Here is an 18,717-nt window from a genome sequence, read left to right as displayed (position 1 = left end):
AGCTGTGTAATAGAATGCAACAGTTGTGTTCCGGAAGTAAAAACGCCATTCATTTTCTCCATAAGGAAACTGATTTTGAATGATAACTTATAAACCTTTAAAGTCAGACCTACTGTGAGCTACAAGGTTTTTAATTGAAGGTATTTGTTTCTGCTAAAGCATTATTTCAGCTTATTTTTAAAATAATCATGTTTAACAGTGAAAACTACATTACCCATGATGCTGTACAGAAAATTACTCCAATCAGAGTCGAAATAAGGAACAAGCTACAAAATAGCTCTTTAGCTCCGCCCATTCCCATGAAGCACTGCGAATGACGTAATCGAGTTGGTCGTCTCACTACGCTCTCAAAATGTGAAATGTTTGTATATATAGGCATATTTTGAATATTTATTTTAAATACATATAATAAACATTTGTAAATGAGTAGTTTTACATTTCTCCATAGTTTTCGATTATGCTTCATGGGATTGTAGTTCTTTCCCTCACTAAAGCATTACGTACTGTATCTTTTTGTCTGATTTTCAAAAACTTTTTTGCTTCAAATCAAAGTTTGTAGTGTTGTGATTCACCTCGTAGCTGATCAGCTTATAACTCTTTAACAAAGACTATTATAAAATCCCTATTGGAAAAATTTACGAAAAAATACTTCCGGAACCAGCATCACTGAAAAGGGGGCGGGCACTGTTGCATTTCAGAGAGCCGTGTAATAATGCTGCTAAATAATCTTTCCAGGTTCCCCTGGTCGAGCAGCACTACAAGGCAGAGTTTGGGCGGTTTCTGAAGCACCAATACTCAGTTGAGCGAGTCAGCGGAGCCTCGCAGCTCAAAATCTCCTTACCACAAATCATAGAGCAAAATGACATCATCATCTGCACGGCACAGATTCTGGAAAACTCTTTCGCCAAAGCCAAGAATGGCGATGAGGATGGGATCAAATTATCACGTAGGTCACATTTCCCTTGCATTAAACAGAATTATTTCAACACATTCAGAGAGTCAGAGTCCAGTCAAATGGGTTCACCTTCTGCTGATGTTGAAAGGAGACCAAAGCTCCTCCTCTGAGGTTTCATGTGACAGTGTTTTCCCCATCAGTCTTTGCTGGCAGATTCAGCTCTCCTGTGAGTCTCTCTGGCACCGTCCGCCGCAAGGTGGGATTCCTCCTCTGTGGCATATGCTGTTTGTTGATTTTTTCCCCCCTCGTTTTACTCTTAAAGCCTTTATTTTTTTTATTTTTTGGTCCATGGGCCACACGTCTGGCTGATCAAATTCAGTGGAGATTTGCTGTCATTTTCAGAGTCTGAGCTCCACTGCATGTCCCATTCCAGCCCTCAGGGGCCAAACAGGCAGCACCTTTAAAGTCTGATTTGTAAAATGTGGCCCCATCACCCACTACCTCTGTCGGTGGAAAATGCAGACTACCTTTTTTTTCCCCCCAGAGTCCCCTGGGAGCGCCGGAGGGCGGCACAAAAACTGTAAACTTAGCCGGTGAGAATGGACTGCGGGTTTACAGCACTCGCCTTTGTTGATTAGAAACACATGCTAGAAAAAAAATGACCAAGAGCTTTTACTATTTGTATAAAATGACTATGAACGATGTATTATTAACATGTGTTTCATACTGTATATATACACAGTGCTGTCCTGATCACAAATTCTGGCTGGCGATTAATTGTCATACAAATAAAAGGGATAGTTCACCCAAAATTAAACATTCTGCCTTGTTCCAAACCTGTGTGATGTTCTTACTTCTTCAGAGCAAAATTATGTTCTGAAGAACTTTGGGTCCAAATGTTGTTTGGACCCCACTGACTTTCATTGTATGGACAAAAAAAACCAAAAAATCTTTTTATGTTACATGGACAAAGGAAAGTCGTACAAGTTTGGAATTGGAATGACATGAAGATGAGTAAATGATGAATTCTTGATCTGAATTTTCATTTTTGGGCAAACTATCCCTTTAGGGCAGGGGTGTACAAACTTGGTTCTGGAGGGCTACTGTCCTGCAGAGTTTAGCTCCAACTTACCACAGCACACCTGCCTGGAAGTTTCCTGTATGTCTAAAAACCTTGATTAGCTGGTTCAGGTGTGTTTAATTGGGATTGGAGCTAAACTTTGCAGGACAGTGGCCCTCCAGGAGCAGGATTGGACACCCCTGATTTAGGACAAGACAGACCTATAGGTAAAAAATGTTAACTAATAGATATCACTATATTTTCCCCAGTTAATTAATCACAGTACATTAAGACAATTGTTTTGTACTATAAGTTTTCCGAAATATTATGTTTAAATATGTAAATGATGCATCATCTAAATAATTATATGCACTAATTCGCACCAGAACAGAAATCTGAACATTGGATAAAGCAGGTTTAAAATTGTTTAATTTTGTTGACATATTAAAGTTAAAGGTTTTTTGAGATCTCTTTTTATCACTCCATAAATCAGAAAATTATGAAAGCTTGTTTTCGCCAAGGAATTAAACAATTAAAAAAATAATTGTGACTTTTTATCTCATAATTCTGACTTTTTTCCTCACAATTCTGACTTTTTTTCTCGTAATTCTGACTTCTTTTCTTAGAATTATGTGATATAAACTTGCAATTGCGTGTTATAAAGTCAGAATTGCAAGATATAAACTCACAATTGCAAGAAAAAAAAGTCAGAATTGTGAGATAAAAAGTCGTAATTACCTTTTTTATTTTTTATTCAGTGGCGGAAACAAGCTTCCATAGAAAATACTGTCAACAGCCAGAAAAAAGATTCACCATATTTTTTCAATGTTACATAAACCAGACGAAAGATATATGAACAAACCTTCAGAACAGAGATAAGAATAATAGAGTAAATTTTGGTATATGTAAGTGATACTGAAGTGGAGATTTCTGGTTTAGTGCAGATGAAAAAAATAATAATTTTGAGAAAACAGCCTTTAAATATATGCATTGTAATTGAAATCTACAGATAAAGTTTAATAAACTAAACACTTAAATGCATATTTTGGATATTTTCTTTCCACTAATCTAAAAGAAGTCATGGAAGTAAAATAGTTCAAAATCTCAAAATTGACCAATGCCTGGAAAAGCTATGGTTTTGCCTTAATGAGTCATTTATTCAAATTAAACTTGGAATAAAATCTAAATTTAAATAAAAATAAAATTAAGACTATGTATAGAACTATTGCACTAGAATGACATTAATAATTTTATTAAAGTATTGAGAATACTTTAATATATTTTAACTCTAATATATCTGGTAAATATGATTTGTAATACTGATTCAATTCGTACATTTGCAGAGTTCACCCTGATGGTTATTGACGAATGCCACCACACGAAGAAGGGTGATGTGTATAACCACATCATGATTCGCTACCTAAGACAAAAGCATAAGAACCAGCTGCTGAAGAAGCAGGATAAAAGTCCAGTTCCAATCCCTCAGATTCTGGGTCTGACTGCCTCACCTGGAGTGGGAGGAGCAATGAGTCAGCAGATGGCAGAGCAACACATTCTCCAGGTAAATGACAATCTGTGTTGTTCTTCTAATCTGCATCTGAATCTACAGTGACAGAGCAAAGAAAAAAGAGTTATTTGAGTTTGAGTGATATTTGAAATGTAAGTGATGAAAGAGAATGACTAGGTGCCATGAAAAAAGACAATATACACCATGACCAGTACATTTTTGAATATATACGGTCCAATTCTCACTATTAGTGTCCAATTCTCACTATTAACTAGTTGCTTATAAGTATGCATATTACTAGGATATTGGCTGTTTATTAGTACTTATAAAGCACATATTAATGCCTTATTCTGCATGACCTTATTCTACATCCCTTAATCCAACCCAATACCTAAACTTAACAACTACCTTACTAACTATTAATAAGCAATAATTAGGAGTTTGAGGCAAAAGTCGGTAACACTTTATTTTAGGGTCTTTTAACTAGTTGCTTATTAGCATGCATATTACTAGAATATTGGCTATTTATTAGTACATTATTAGCACATATTAATGCCTTATTCTGCATGACCTAATTCTACATTCATAATCCTACCCAATACCTAAACTTAACAACTACCTTACTGACTATAAATAAGCAGTAAATTAAGAGTTTATTGAGGGAAAAGTTGTAGTTAATAGTTTATATGTGTTCCCTATACTAAAGTGTTACCCAAAAGTCATAGTTAAAAGTGAGAATTGGACCCTAAACTAAAGTGTGACCATATTTAGAAATTAATACTTTTATTCAGCAATGATGCATTAAATTGGTCAAAAAAAAATGGTAAAAACACCGATAATGTTACAAAAGTCTAGTTCAAATATGAAGCAGCACAACTGTTTTCAACATTGATAATAATCAGAAACATTTTTTGAGCAGCAAATCAGCATATCAGAATAATTTCTGAAGGATCATGTGACAATGAAGACTGGAGTAATGATGCTGAAAATTCAGCTTTGATCACAGGAATAAATTACATTTCAAAATATATTACAATAAAAAAAAAAAAAAACTTATTTTAAATTATTATAATATTTCACAATATTACTGTGTCAACTGTATTCTTAATTCAATAAATTCAGCCTTGATGAGCAGAATGTTTCCAAAACATTTTTAAAAAATCTTACTGATCCCAAACTTTTGAACAGTGGTATAAACAAACATAGTACACTCTAAAAAAATGCTGGGTTAAAAACCCAAGTTGGGTTAAAAATGGACAAACCCAGCGATTGGGTTAAATGCTTGCCCAACCTGCTAGGCAGTTTTATTTAACTCATCTGTTGTTTAAAAATGACTAAATGGCTGGCTTAAAATGAACCCAAAGTATGCTGGAAATTAAAAATCAGACACATAATTACTAGAGGCAACAATAATAATCAAAAGGTGAACATTTATTAATATGCAATTTAATAAATGTTTATTGTTTATTTATTATTCATTAAAATAATTAATAAATGTTAATTTCCAACATACTTTGGGTTCTTTTTAAGCAAGCAATACAGTAATTTTTAAACAATAGTTGGGTTAAAAAAAACTACCCAGCAGGTTGGGCAAACATTTAACCCAACCACTGAGTCAAAACAACCCAAACGCTGTTTTTTTTTCCATTTTCAACCCAACTTGGGTTGTTTTTAACCCAGCATTTTTTAGAGTGTATAGTTCCTAAAAAGTTCTAAAAGAAGCTTCAATGTAATTGTTAAGGAACTGAAATCATTAAGAGGAAGCATATTTGTTACATTTGTAAAAATTACCACACCCATGCCTTCACACTGTTATTGCCCTACACACATAAAGATTTGGCTTTGCTTCTCCAAAACGAAAAAAACAAACAAAACATCTTTCCCTTCCTTTCTCAAATCAAATCTTCCCTAACTGTTTTCTCTAATCTTACTTTTCCACATCCACACACACACCCTCCTCCTCTCCCACATCTCTTACAGTTTTCTCCACCACAAAGCTGTTTCCAATGTTCCGCGCAACCCCTGCGCTGGAGGCAGCCATAAACCTCCGCATGCCTTTCATGCCTCTCCAGCCAGGAGAGAGAATCAGCCCCAACCCTGCATTATATTATTACCCTGCTGGTCTGCTTTACCATGAATCTTTATGACAACACCACCAAAGCGCCAAGTGAAACTCTTTTACATTTGTTTCTCAGTGCTAGAAAACAGGGTTAAGAATTAAGAATGATTTTCATGTCTTCAGCAGTTCCTTAACATCTGCATTTGTCCTCCAATGCGGAACAACAAACATATATATAGCGCAACAAATGTAGTCTGATTCACAATCAAATGATTCATGTGAGCTGGATATTTCAAAGAAACAGATAATTCAAGAATTAAATGTCGATATATAGTCAAAACAGTTTGTAAAATGCTGTTTGTAAATGGTACTAAAACAGTGAAGGTCAGTTTGTGTTCCTTGGTGTATGATGTTATCGATAAGATCATCTGTTAGTCATCTACAATCTGGAACTGTGAGTTCAAGCATTATTTTGATGAATTGCAGATTTGTGCAAACTTGGACGCCTTCACAATAAAAACAAAGACTTTCGAAGAAGAAGAGGCCAAAACGCCGTACAAAAGGATAGCAAGAGCAGAAGAGCGGAAGGAGGTAATTCCACTTAATGTGTATCATGGATTCACAAAACATTCTTAGTAATAAAATATTGTTTTCTTCTAATTTTCTTACTCAAGAGAGAAGTTAAGAATATTTTGTATTCCAAAAATTCTTCTTAAGAATGTTCTTATCTTTTTTCTTAAGACAAATCATAAGTAGAATTCAAATTCTTCAAAAGAATCTTGCACAATGAATTGCACATTGTTATGAAATTCTTGAAATTTATATTACGAAATTTCTTAACTTCTTTCTTAAGAATTTTTGGTAACACTTTAGTATGGGAACAATTGTCACTTTGAACTAGTTGCTTATTAGCTTGCATATTGGCTGTTTATTAATACTTATGAAGCATGTGTTAATGCCTTATTCTGCATGACCATATTCTACACCCCTTAATCCTACCCAATACCGAAACTTAACAACTATCTTACTAACTATTAATAAGCAGTAAATTAGGTTTATTGAGGCAAAAGTCATAGTTAATAGTGAATATGTGTTCCCCATTCTAATGTGTGACCAAATATTTTGGTGAATTCAGTCCCAGATGAGGGTAGTGTTTGAAAACAGTCAGATTTTTGCAATTCTGTTTGGTGCCACTAGTGGCGCAGAAATTATACATTTCACATTTAATAAATGTTTAGATATTTCTAGAAAAATCTGTATAAACAACGATAACAATACAAAGATTTCTTGCCTGTAAACAATAAAACTCAAAAACATACGTACTGTACTGTTATGGCATTAGCATTCAGTTCAGAGGTGTATTATTTCAAAATAATGTGTCTTTAACATAACATTCTACTGCACGTTAAAGGACCCGTTTGGAGATGTAATCAAGAAGATAATGGATGAAATCCACACACATGCTGGTCTTCTGCCCCTCTGTGAGCCCGGCACACAGAACTACGAACAGTGGGCGGTACAGAAAGAGCAGAATGGTGAGAAAACTGCATTTTAAAAAGACTCTTAGATATATAGAGGTTTAATGAGTCATTCAAAACCTGGAAATATCAGGAAAAAGTCATAGAAATTATTAAAATCTTAAAGGTGTCATATACACTACTGTTCATAAGTTTTAGAATGGTGTCCCCAGAATGTGTCTGTGAAGTTTCAGCTCAAAATACCCCACAAATCATTTATTATAGCTTGTCAAATTTGCCCCTATTTGGGTGTGAGCAAAAAAACACCGTTTGTGTGTGTCCCTTTAAATGCAAATGAGCTGCTGCTCCCGGCCCCCTTTCCAGAAGAGGGCGGAGCTTTAACGGCTCGAGCTTCGGTTGATCAACAACAACAAAGCTGGAGAATCTCACGCAGCCAAAATGAGGATTGCCAGTAAAGACTGTCAGCCTTACATTGTTCAAACCGGAGTCGGACATTGAGTCCCTACCAGCCGTTTGTTGTAGTCCTTAAAAAGTGATTTCTGTAAATGAAAATATCTCCCTTTGCATTGAACTTTGAGCGTCGTAACTTTGCAGATGCTGTTTATGCTCAAACAGCAACATTACACACTAACTAAAGTTAAAAAAGTGAAATCATAATCAACCACCCCTTTAAGATTTTTAAAAGAAGTCTCTTCTGCTACATCAAGACCAAGTTGATAGGCTGACGACACCACAAACACACACAGTCGCACTCGCAAAAACGTAAATCTCTCACTAGTCTGCTACTACAATATAAAGAAATATTTGCAAAATACTGTGCATGTTGCTTGCAAAAATATTGTTTTGTCAGAATTACACGGATCCTTTAGAAAGGCTGTAAAAAAAAGAAAGTTGGGTGAGGATTTTTCCAAAGCTCTTATTAAAAAATGCGGTTTCTCTCTGTGTGTTCTCTGCTTCTTGCAGAAACCATGATTTAACCACCATTTAACCACCATATTGTTGAAGTCATGATAAGAATTTCATATACAGTCATGCACTCATGCAAAATGTGTTTCAGTAAGCCGCAGTAATAACAGGGTCTCTTTCCTGTTTTTAAAAGAAGCGACTGTTATTTTACTGTGAATTCCAACAAAGTTTCTGATCTGTGTTCGGACATTCAGAATAACTGAACAGATCCAGTAGTCGTATAATAATATGCGTCCTCAAAGGCTAGTTATGACTAACTAGTATAGAGCTTAACAATCACCGCCTACTTTTTCAGCTTTGGTTATTTTAGTATTATTGATATATTATTATAGTTTTTGTTAATATTTTTAATTAGATTTTATTTGTATATATTCTGTTTACATTTTAATTTTAGTTAAAGTTTTACTTAATTAGTTTTAGTTTTTTTTAAATGTTACAAGACAAGTGTACTTAAATTATTTAATGTGAGAATTATCTCATCCCATCATGCACGGCGAATGACGTAACTTAACTAAATATGATTTTAATAAAATGATGTTAAAACTGCATTACACCTCCATGATGAAGTTCCTGCTAACAGCAGTTATATTGTTGAACTCTATTATAAATATTGACTTTCTGTGTTGTTCACCAGCTGCTAAGGAAGAGAATCAGAAGGTCCGTGTTTGCGCCGAACATCTACGCCATTACAATGAGGCTCTTCATCAGAGCAACACCATACGCATGTCAGACGCCTTCCGCTTCCTCGACAAGTATCACAACGAAGAGCTGAAGACGAAATCCAGCCCCGATGACGAAGGCACCATTACAATCACGGACACAGAGCGATTCCTCTTCACTTTGTTCAAAGGTATTATAAAAATAAACGCCCCCCCACAAAAAAATGCAATGTTTATGAGGCTCCAGCAATGACACAAGCTATAATTTCAATGAACTCATAATTTTAAGGCAACCAGGAAACTTACTTTTTTAAGTTAAACCAACAATTCTTTTTTACAGTGTATATATTGCAAGTAACAAAAGTGTTTGTTATGGATTTAGTTTTAGTTAACTATAATAACCCTGCTTAATACACAACAGACAAAAAAGCAAAGCTGCAGGAGTTGATGGGAAAGCCAGAATATGAAAATAATAATCTGGCCCAGCTGAAAACCATCATCCTGAAGGAATTCAGCACCAGAGAGGTAGCGAGAGGCATTATATTCACCCGGACCCGTCTCAGTGCCATCGCTCTCTGCCAGTGGATTCAAGAAAACCCCAAGTTTGAGGAAGTGGGAGTCAGTGCCAGCTATCTGATCGGCGGTGGAGATCAGAGCGTGGTCAAACCGATGACCGCTGTAAGTCACTAGAGCAATGTATCTGTTTCTGCATTCGTTGAAATGAATGAAAGCAATTTCATTGATTTTGAGGCATAATATCAATTTAAATAAAATAATGTCTGGCTGTCTTCAGGCAGAGCAGAAGGATGTGTTGCAAAGGTTTCGTAAAGGGGAGATCAATCTACTGATAGCCACCACTGTGGCAGAAGAGGGCTTGGACATCGCCGAGTGCAATGTCGTCATACGCTACTGCCTTGTGACCAATGAGGTCGCCATGATTCAGGTATGATTTTAGATTATTGCTCATTTCTAAAGATGCTCAAGATGATGCTACACTCTTTTTGGCCTATTCCTAAAGGCTTGATGTTTCTGTTATTTTTTTCAATCAATATTTACTTCGAAAAAGGGCATAACAGGCCCCCTTTAAGTTTTTTGGGCTCTATCAGATTATTTTTCCCATCTTTTCATTGTTGCAGCTCCTCTCTTCCCAGTCTGTCAGTGACTTAAATCATAAGTTAATCTTAAAGTGTCATTAATGTTAATCAAAATACAAAGGTAAGAGAGAGAATTACTCACTTCTCTTGACTAAAGAACTTAAACATTCTGTTCCTTATTTATTTGGTTCCACAGTTTGATTTTCATTTTTTATATATATATAAACGTTGTGTAAGTTAGCCTATTTGTTATTTTATATTAGGCCTAGCATGTTGTATTCTTATTTGTTTTTTTAATAAAAGTTCTGTTTAATATAATCAAGTTTGTCGTTGTACTGTTTTGTTGTTTTGTTTTTCAGTAAGAATAATAACTTACCATTCAAAGTGAAAGTAAAATGCACACAGTCGCACCGGCATTCATAAGCGATTTAAAAAACAAAGAATAAAAAGAGTGACACCAGTATTACCAGTGTTGTCACATGTTGATTAACTTGTGGGAAAATTTTCTCACTGTCACATCCCTAATGAACAAACAACACACACAAAAAAAAAAAAAAACAATAGGACGCCTTAATGTATTTGTTTCTAGAACCATATTCAGTGTAAGCTGTCTGTGGTTTGGGTTCATAGATTTTATAGCAGGATGTGTGAAACAAGCCTGACAATATAGTATACACAAATTGTTACGTCATGAACATTTATGCAGACTTTGTGATTGTGGTTGACCGATATGGTAATTTTTTTATGGTCAATGCAACTACTAATATTTTAGTTTGGTATAGAGCAGTGGTGTCAAACTCAGTTCCTGGAGGGCCACAGCCCTGCAGAGTTTAGCTTCAACCCTAATTAAACACACCTGACTCAGCTAATCAAGTCCTTCAGGCTTATTTGAAAACTGCAGGTATGTGTGCTGGATCAGGGTTGGAACTAAACTCTGCAGGGCTGTGGCCTTCCAGGAACTGAGTTTGACACCTGTGGTATAGAGTCAGAAATGACTTGCTTGTTATGATTGGTTTATGTTTTTGTGTGATGAAGCTGCTGTGACAATGTAATTATCTGTAAAGGATCAATACAGTTTCAATACAATACAATAATATCTAGAGGGCAGTGTGGAAAAATACAACCTGAATTCCGGAAATGTTGGGACGTTTTTTAAATTTGAATAAAATAAAAACTAAAAGACTTTCAAATCACATGAGCCAATATTTTATTCACAATAGAACATAGATAACATAACAAATGTTTAAAGGGAGAAATTTTACACTTTCATCTACTAAATGAGCTAATTTCAAATTTGATGCCTACTACAGGTCTCAAAAAAGTTGGCACAGGGGCAACAAATGGCCGAAAAAGCAAGACATTTTGAAAAGATTCAGCTGGGAGAACATCTAGCAACTAATTAAGTTAATTGATATCAGGTCTGTAAGATTATTAGCTATAAAAGGGATGTCTTAGAGAGGCAGAGTCTCTCAGAAGTAAAGATGGGCAGAGCTGTGAAAGAGTGCGTAAAAAGATTGTGAAATACTTTAAAAACCATGTTCCTCAATGTCAAATTGCAAAGGCTTTGCAAATCTCATCATCTACAGTGCATAACATCATCAAAAGATTTTGAGAAACTGAAGAAATCTCTGCGTAAGGGACAAGGCCAAAGACCTTTATAGGATGCCCGTGGTCTTCGGGCCCTCAGACGACACTGCATCACTCATCGGCATGATTGTGTCAATGACATTACTAAATGGGCCCAGGAATACTTCCAGAAACCACTGTCGGTAAACACAATCCGCCTTGCCATCTGCAGATGCCAACTAAAGCTCTATCATGCAAAAAGAAAGCCATATGTGAACATGGTCCAGAAGCGCCGTCATGTCCTGTGGGCCAAGGCTCATTTAAAATGGACTGTTTCAAAGTGGAAAAGTGTTCTATGGTCAGACGAGTCCAAATTTGACATTCTTGTTGGAAATCACGGATGCCGTGTCCTCCGGGCTAAAGAGGAGGGAGACCTTCCAGCGTGTTATCAGCATTCAGTTCAAAAGTATCTCTGATGGTATGGAGGTGCATAAGTGCATACGGTATGGGCAGCTTGCATGCTTTGGAAGGCACTATGAATGCTGAAAGTTATATAAAGGTTTTAGAGCAACATATGCTCCCCTCCAGATGACATCTATTTCAGGGAAGGCCTTGTGTATTTCAGCAGGACAATGCAAAACCACATACTGCAGCCATTACAACAGCATGGCTTCGTCGTAGAAAAGTCCGGGTGCTAAATTGGCCTGCCTGCAGTCCAGATCTTTCAACTATAGCGAACTTTTGGCACATCATTAAACGAAAAATACGTCAAAGAAGAGAAGAGGAAAAGAAGAGGAGATGCTACAGCATGGTAAACATGCCCCCGTTTCAACTATTTTGAGACCTGCAGCAGGCATCAAATTTGAAATTAGCTAATTTTGTGCATAAAATTGTAAGATTTCTCAGTTTAAACATTTGTTATGTTATCTATGTTCTATTGTGAATAAAATATTGGCTCATGTGATTTGAAAGTCTTTTAGTTTTCAATTTATTCAAATTTAAAAAACGTCCCAACATTTCCAGATTTTGGGTTGTATAAAAAAATATGTTTGGGGTCAGGAAGATTTTTCAATGTTTTTGAAATAAGTCTCTTCTGCTCACTAACGCTGCATTTATTTGATCAAATATACAGGGAAAAAAAACAGTAATATTGTAAGATATTATTACAATTTCAAATAATGTGTTTCTATTTGAATACATTTTAAAATGTAATTTATTTCTGGCAAAAAGCTGAATTTTCAGCATCATTACTCCAGTCTTCAGTGTCACAAGATCCTTCAGAAATCATTCTAATATGCTGATTTGCTACTCAAGAAACATTTCTTCTCATTATAAATCTTGAAAACAGTCATGCTGCTTCATATTTTTGTGGAAACTATGATCGATTTTTCCAGGATTCTTTGATGAAAAGAAAGCTCAAAAGCATTTATTTGAAATAGAAATCTTCTGCAACATTTTAAATGTCAATTTTGACCAATTTTATGCATCCTTGCTGAATATAAGTATTCTTACTGACCTTAAATTTTTGAACAAAATGACATTAATCTGAATGACCATATCTGGTAATAGGGCAATTTTAAAATGGCCATAATTTTGGAAGATTGTCTAATATTTCAGTCTATCACTACTTATAAAGTGACAAATGAAGTGATCAGAGACTTACGTATTGAACACTGCTGATGCCATGCCTGTTTTTGAGATTGTATTCTCATGCTAAAGTATCTGTGATCAGCATTCTTCTAATGAAGATGTAAGGAGTGCCATCTTTCCCTCTCTGCAGGCCCGTGGACGAGGACGAGCGGAGGACAGTAGTTACACGCTGGTGGCGGAGGCAGGGTCTGGGGTGGCAGAGAGAGAGAGCGTTAACGAATACAGGGAAAAAATGATGAGCAAAGCCATCATCAAAGTGTGCAAGATGAATCGAGCCGACTACGAGAAGAAAGTGAGAATCTACTTCAATGAATGCAGAAAATATACTGCAACATACCTCACCTCACAAAATAAACGTTTTTTGGTTTTGTGTAGATCAGAGAGTTTCAGATCCAGGCCATAATGGAGGAGAAGGTCAAGATAAAGAAGAAACAGCAGAAGGGAATGATGAAGGAATCGCCATCCAAAATCAGCCTGAGCTGCAGGCAGTGCAGTGTGTTCGTGTGCTCTGGAGAAAACATTGAGATCATCGAGAAAATGCACCATGTCAATGTCACCGAGCAGTTTAGGTAAAAACTCACAGGCTTGATTGTCACAAATACCTTTCTCAGAAAAATCAGAAATATGAATGCAAATTATGTTTGTCCTGCATAATGATGATAAATGACAATAAATGTTGTTGACATTTGCAGTAAGTTGTTTACGGTCCGAGAGAATACGTCACTACAGGAGCGACTCTTGGACTATGAGACCAACGGAGTCATTGCATGCAAAAACTGCGGACAGGTGCGTGCTGACGTCAGCTCTTCCATTCAAATAAACCGTCTTTGCATTACTGCTGATCATAACAGTATTATGGCAAAATTTAGTTTGACTCGGACATTAGACAACTGTGAATTTCACAGAACAGAGTAGTGTAAGAAAAAACACTTATCTATAAAACCATTTACAAAAAACAACTCTACACTCTTATGAAAACCCACAGTATTTTTAAACACCTTAAGTATTAGGCCTAGGCAGTGGTGTAGTCTACGTGATACGCAGGTATACGCCGTATACCCACTAGAAAAGTTCAAGGATTTCTGTATACCCACTTAAAAAAGCACGAGGATACGTAACACCCAATAGATCACAATAAGCTTTGTGGTTTGTTGCTTTTGACATGAAACAAAGTCTCATATTTCAAATTCGAAATAAAAAAAAAACAAAAAACAAATACTGCTTTGGCGCTCTTCAATGTGTAGTGAGAGATCACTGTAGTTCAAGAGAAGTGGCAGCGTGAAGCGCGCGTGAACTGATCCTCTCCTCCGTTTTAATACCAGTTACAGTGCGAAATAAACATGAATGAACATCTTAAGGTATGTTAAAAGATAGTACAACTTAACGAAATCTGTATCATGTCTTGTGTAATCGCTTAATCAGTGTTTCAACCGTGGAAAGAGGTTAATAACAGTAAACAATGTCACGTAACGTCACATTTAGGCAGAACACACATATTCAGTGACCATAAACTTGTTAGTCAGCTAGAAAAATTAACTATAGAGAGGAGCATTTAGCTAAATATATGCACCATATAACATATTAATTAAAATTTTATTGTTCTTCAATAGCCTATATAATGCATGTTTGAGTAAATACGTCAAGTTGACAGCCACCATTTAAATGTCTATATTCAAAAAACGAATTGGAGTAGAAATAATTTTAAAGTTAGAAGGCATATTATTACCTTATTATTATAAAAATTTCCTTAAGTGTAATTTACATTTGTACCAAAATAACTGATATCGAATTGCAAGTTAGTGAATTGAAATGCATAACTATGATGACAAATTGGCAGGAAATGGTGCAAAACAGAAAACAAAGTCCAACTTGGGTTGTTTTTAACCCAGCAGTTTTTAGAGTGTAATAATAGTTGCAACTTGCACTCTTAAATGTGCAATGAAACTTGCCAGCTGAAAAAAACCCAAGCTCCAGGCATCATATTCATTTAACATCTAAGGCTAATGTAGATCTTAACTGGCTGAGTTAGATAGTGAATGACACTAAACAGTAGAAAAAGTCTCTCCAGCTGTCAATGTCATTGGCTGTTAAAGTCTTGTGTTTAATTGACATGTTGATAACACACACATAGGCAGTCTTTCAGAATACTCTCAATTACATGTAGCCTAGATCAGATGCATACTATATGCATTAGTAAGTGTGGCGGTGCTTATAGGGTGCCACTCTGGGATGGGTGCACTTGAGGCTGGGAGGGGGAAAAAAAATCGGTATACTCACTACAAAAAACTAGACTACACCACTGAGCCTAGGCAATATAATTATAAATATATGATTAAAATGACATGATTAAAGGGGCTATATGTACGAATCTTCAAGTATTAATCGCTTTTTTATTAGTGCGAACAGCTTGTAACGAAACTTAAAAACGAGACCTTTCCCGACTTCCTAAGTTGCCTATGAAAGCATGTAGACTGGTTTTTATATGAAGGACTCGGGACGTTTTTGCCGGGAAAATCCAAGGATGTGACGGTTACGCGCGCTCCGGTGAAACTCTCTTCCGTTCAATGACGCATGAAATAAATGCATATGCAATGTTCAGGATAATGCCAAAACAGCTACTGTAATGTCAATGTGTCATGCAAAGAAAATGTATTAATTTAAACTTTAGTCTCACATACCCAGATCTATAGTCTCAAATATACTTCATAATCAAATTTGTTATTGAGGAAAGCGCGCAGCACATATTTACATATTCATATAAACATAGCGCTCTCAACAGTGTGGACGGCGTCTGGATGTTCGTTAACAGTATATCGCTGCAAAGTATATCTTCAATCTTTTTACTCCTAAGCAAAGAACGAGAAAGAACTTCGCGCCGTGAGTAACGTTATATGCAGGGACTTGAATCATGTTCAGTCTCTAGCAATAGCTAGCACGAGCAATAAGCTGATGGCTGCAGTTCACTTAACGACCACTGGTGTCGTTAATAACACAGGTTACGGAATTCTATAAATGGCCCCTTTAAATAATGTAAAAATATGGGTTAGGGTAGCCAAGTAGATTCAAAATAGAAGTAGTACTAAATACCGGCAACAAAAATCACAAAATATATACAGTACAGAATAGTAAAATAGTAAACAGATATATATCTCCTTTATTATGCATTTGTTTTAAATCTTCCATTTTGTCTCGTTCCTGAGCAGCAATGGGGCTCGATGATGCTGTATAAAAGCATTGAGTGTCCCTGCCTCCATATCAAGAACTTTGTGGTCACATACGGCTCTAAGAAGAAGACGTTCAGCAAATGGAGCGAGCTGCCCATAAGTTTCACTGCATTTGACTACACCCAACACGCCGATCTCCTTGTAGAGGACTCAGAGGAAGACATGGACTTTGATTGAAAATTAAGAGCTGAAGATATTCCAACTCATCTCTGTCACAGTCGATCAAATGTCATTACCTGTAAAATGATGCACTGTTTACCAAGTCTGTTGTACTGCAAGCACTGGCACTTCTCAACATTAAGTGGGTAAATGGAATCTGTAATTTCCAGAATTCTCAAGTGGCACTTTTAAATTCTGGTTCTAATGTATCAGATATTGTTTATTTCTGCTTAATTTCTTGATTTAAATATGCCTTTGCAAAGATGAATCAGGGGAAAGTCTTGTAAGCTAAAAAAAGAAGGTTTGCTTCAGCGCCACTCATCAGCAAACTGCATTTACTAAAACTGCACTGAATGAAGACTTTTTGATTGATTTTACAGTCTGAGCTTTTGTTCTGTAACATTTAATGCATGTAGAATCACAATGAAGCAGACGCAGTCTGTCACAGTACAGTTTTACTCTAGAGGATATCATGCAATGTGCTATAAATACTTTACATTAAAATGACCCTTAATGTGTCATCTGTTTTCTATTTCTCGCATGAACAGTCTTTGATTATGAATCATGCATTCATGGAGAAAAAACGAGATGGACCATCAGGGAAGAGTGTGACACATACTCTCTCACACACCTGTTCAGGTGTTCTCAGGAAGACATGGGCTCCCTTTGAGCAAACATCACCTGAGAAAACCTGTCAGGAAACTGGCTCTCATTATGCATGACAAGTTATGAATGCTCAACAAGTTTTTCCAGAGTCAAAGTACTTCCTTTTTTATATATATATATATATATATATATATATATATATATATATATATATATATATATATATATATATACACACACACACACACACACACACAGTTGCAAGAAAAAGTATGTGAACCACTTGCAGAATCTGTGAAAATGTGCAAAATTTTAACAAAATAAGAGAGATCCTACAAAATGCATGTTATTTTTTATTTAGTACTGTCCTGAGTAAGATATTTTACATAAAAGATGTTTACATATAATCCATAAGACAAAAAAATAGCTGAATTTATTAAAATAACCCCATTCATAAGTATGTGAACCATTGATTCTTAATTCTGTGTGTGGTTACCTGGATGATCTATGACTGTTTTTTTGTTTTGTGATGGTTGTTCATGAGTCCCTTGTTTATTCTGAGCAGTTAAACTGAGCTCTGTTCTTCAGAAAAAATCTCCAGGTCCCAAAAATTCTTCAGTTTTCCACCATCTTTTGCATATTTGAACCCTTTACAGCAGTGACTGAATGATTTTGAGATCCATCTTTTCACATGGAGGACAACTGAGGGACTCAAACACAACTATTCAAAAAGGTTCAAACATTCACTGATGCTTCAGAAGGAAACACAATACATTAAGAGTCGGGGGTGAAAACTTCTGAACAGGATGAAGAGGTCCAAATTTTTCTTATTTCGCTTGCATATCTTTTTTTTTCATTTAGTACTGCCCTTCGGAAGCAACAGAAGATACTTGCACGTTACCCGGAAGACAAATTGTAAACTGTTCAAATATTCAAAAAATGCTGGAAAACTGAAGAATCTGCAGGACCTGGAGATTTTTTCTGAAGAACAGAGCTCAGTTTAACTGCTCAGAACAAATAAGGGACTCATGAACAACCATCACAAAACAAAAAAACAGTCATAGATCATCCAGGTAACCACACACAGTATTAAGAACCAATGGTTCACATACTTATGAATCGGGTTATTTTAATAAATTCAGCTATTTTTTTGTCTTGTGGATTATATGTAAACGTCTTTTATGTAAAATATCTTACTCAGGACAATACTAAATAAAAAATAACATGCATTTTGTATTATCTCCCTTATTTTGTTAAAATTATTAACATTTTCACAGATTCTGCAAGTGGTTCACATACTTTTTCTTGCAACTGTACATACACACACACACCGATCAGGTATAACATTATAAGCACTGACAGGTGAAGTGAATAACACTGATTATCTCTTCACCGCGGCACCTGTTAGTGGGTGGGATATATTAGGCAGCAAGTGAACATTTTGTCCTCAAAGTTGATGTGTTAGAAGCAGGAAAAATGGGCAAGCATAAGGATTTGAGAGAGTTTGACAAGGGCCAAATTGTGATGGCTAGACCATTGGGTCAGAGCATTTCCAAAACTGCAGCTCTTGTGGGGTGTTCCTGGTCTGCAGTGGTCAGTATCTATCAAAAGTGGTCCAAGGAAGGAACAGTGGTGAACCGGCGACAGGGTCATGGGCGGCCAAGGCTCATTGATGCACGTGGGAAGCGAAGGCTGGCCCGTGTGGTCCGATCCAACAGACGAGCTACTGTAGCTCAAATTTCTCAAGAAGTTAATGCTGGTTCTGATAGAAAGGTGTCAGAATACACAGTTCAT

At 36.1% G+C, this 18,717-nt stretch overlaps 1 protein-coding gene across 1 annotated transcript in view; it reads left to right on the top strand.

Annotated features, from left to right (window-relative positions):
- Nucleotides 1–16,824, top strand: part of ifih1 (interferon induced with helicase C domain 1) — a 30,472-nt gene extending 13,648 nt beyond the window's left edge. The window contains exons 6-16 of the mRNA XM_051905327.1: nt 736–946; nt 3,299–3,516; nt 6,008–6,112; nt 6,933–7,056; nt 8,600–8,815; nt 9,046–9,302; nt 9,418–9,567; nt 13,065–13,226; nt 13,310–13,503; nt 13,627–13,720; nt 16,138–16,824. Of these exons, the coding sequence (XP_051761287.1) occupies nt 736–946; nt 3,299–3,516; nt 6,008–6,112; nt 6,933–7,056; nt 8,600–8,815; nt 9,046–9,302; nt 9,418–9,567; nt 13,065–13,226; nt 13,310–13,503; nt 13,627–13,720; nt 16,138–16,335 (1,929 nt within the window). The 3' untranslated portion in view covers nt 16,336–16,824. The remainder of the gene's footprint in view (nt 1–735; nt 947–3,298; nt 3,517–6,007; nt 6,113–6,932; nt 7,057–8,599; nt 8,816–9,045; nt 9,303–9,417; nt 9,568–13,064; nt 13,227–13,309; nt 13,504–13,626; nt 13,721–16,137) is intronic.
- Nucleotides 16,825–18,717: the final 1,893 nt, after the last annotated feature.

Source organism: Ctenopharyngodon idella, chromosome 9 (genome assembly GCF_019924925.1).
Source record: "Ctenopharyngodon idella isolate HZGC_01 chromosome 9, HZGC01, whole genome shotgun sequence".
In the NCBI taxonomy this organism is placed as follows: domain Eukaryota; kingdom Metazoa; phylum Chordata; class Actinopteri; order Cypriniformes; family Xenocyprididae; genus Ctenopharyngodon; species Ctenopharyngodon idella.
This window is presented reverse-complemented; position numbering and strand designations above follow the sequence as displayed.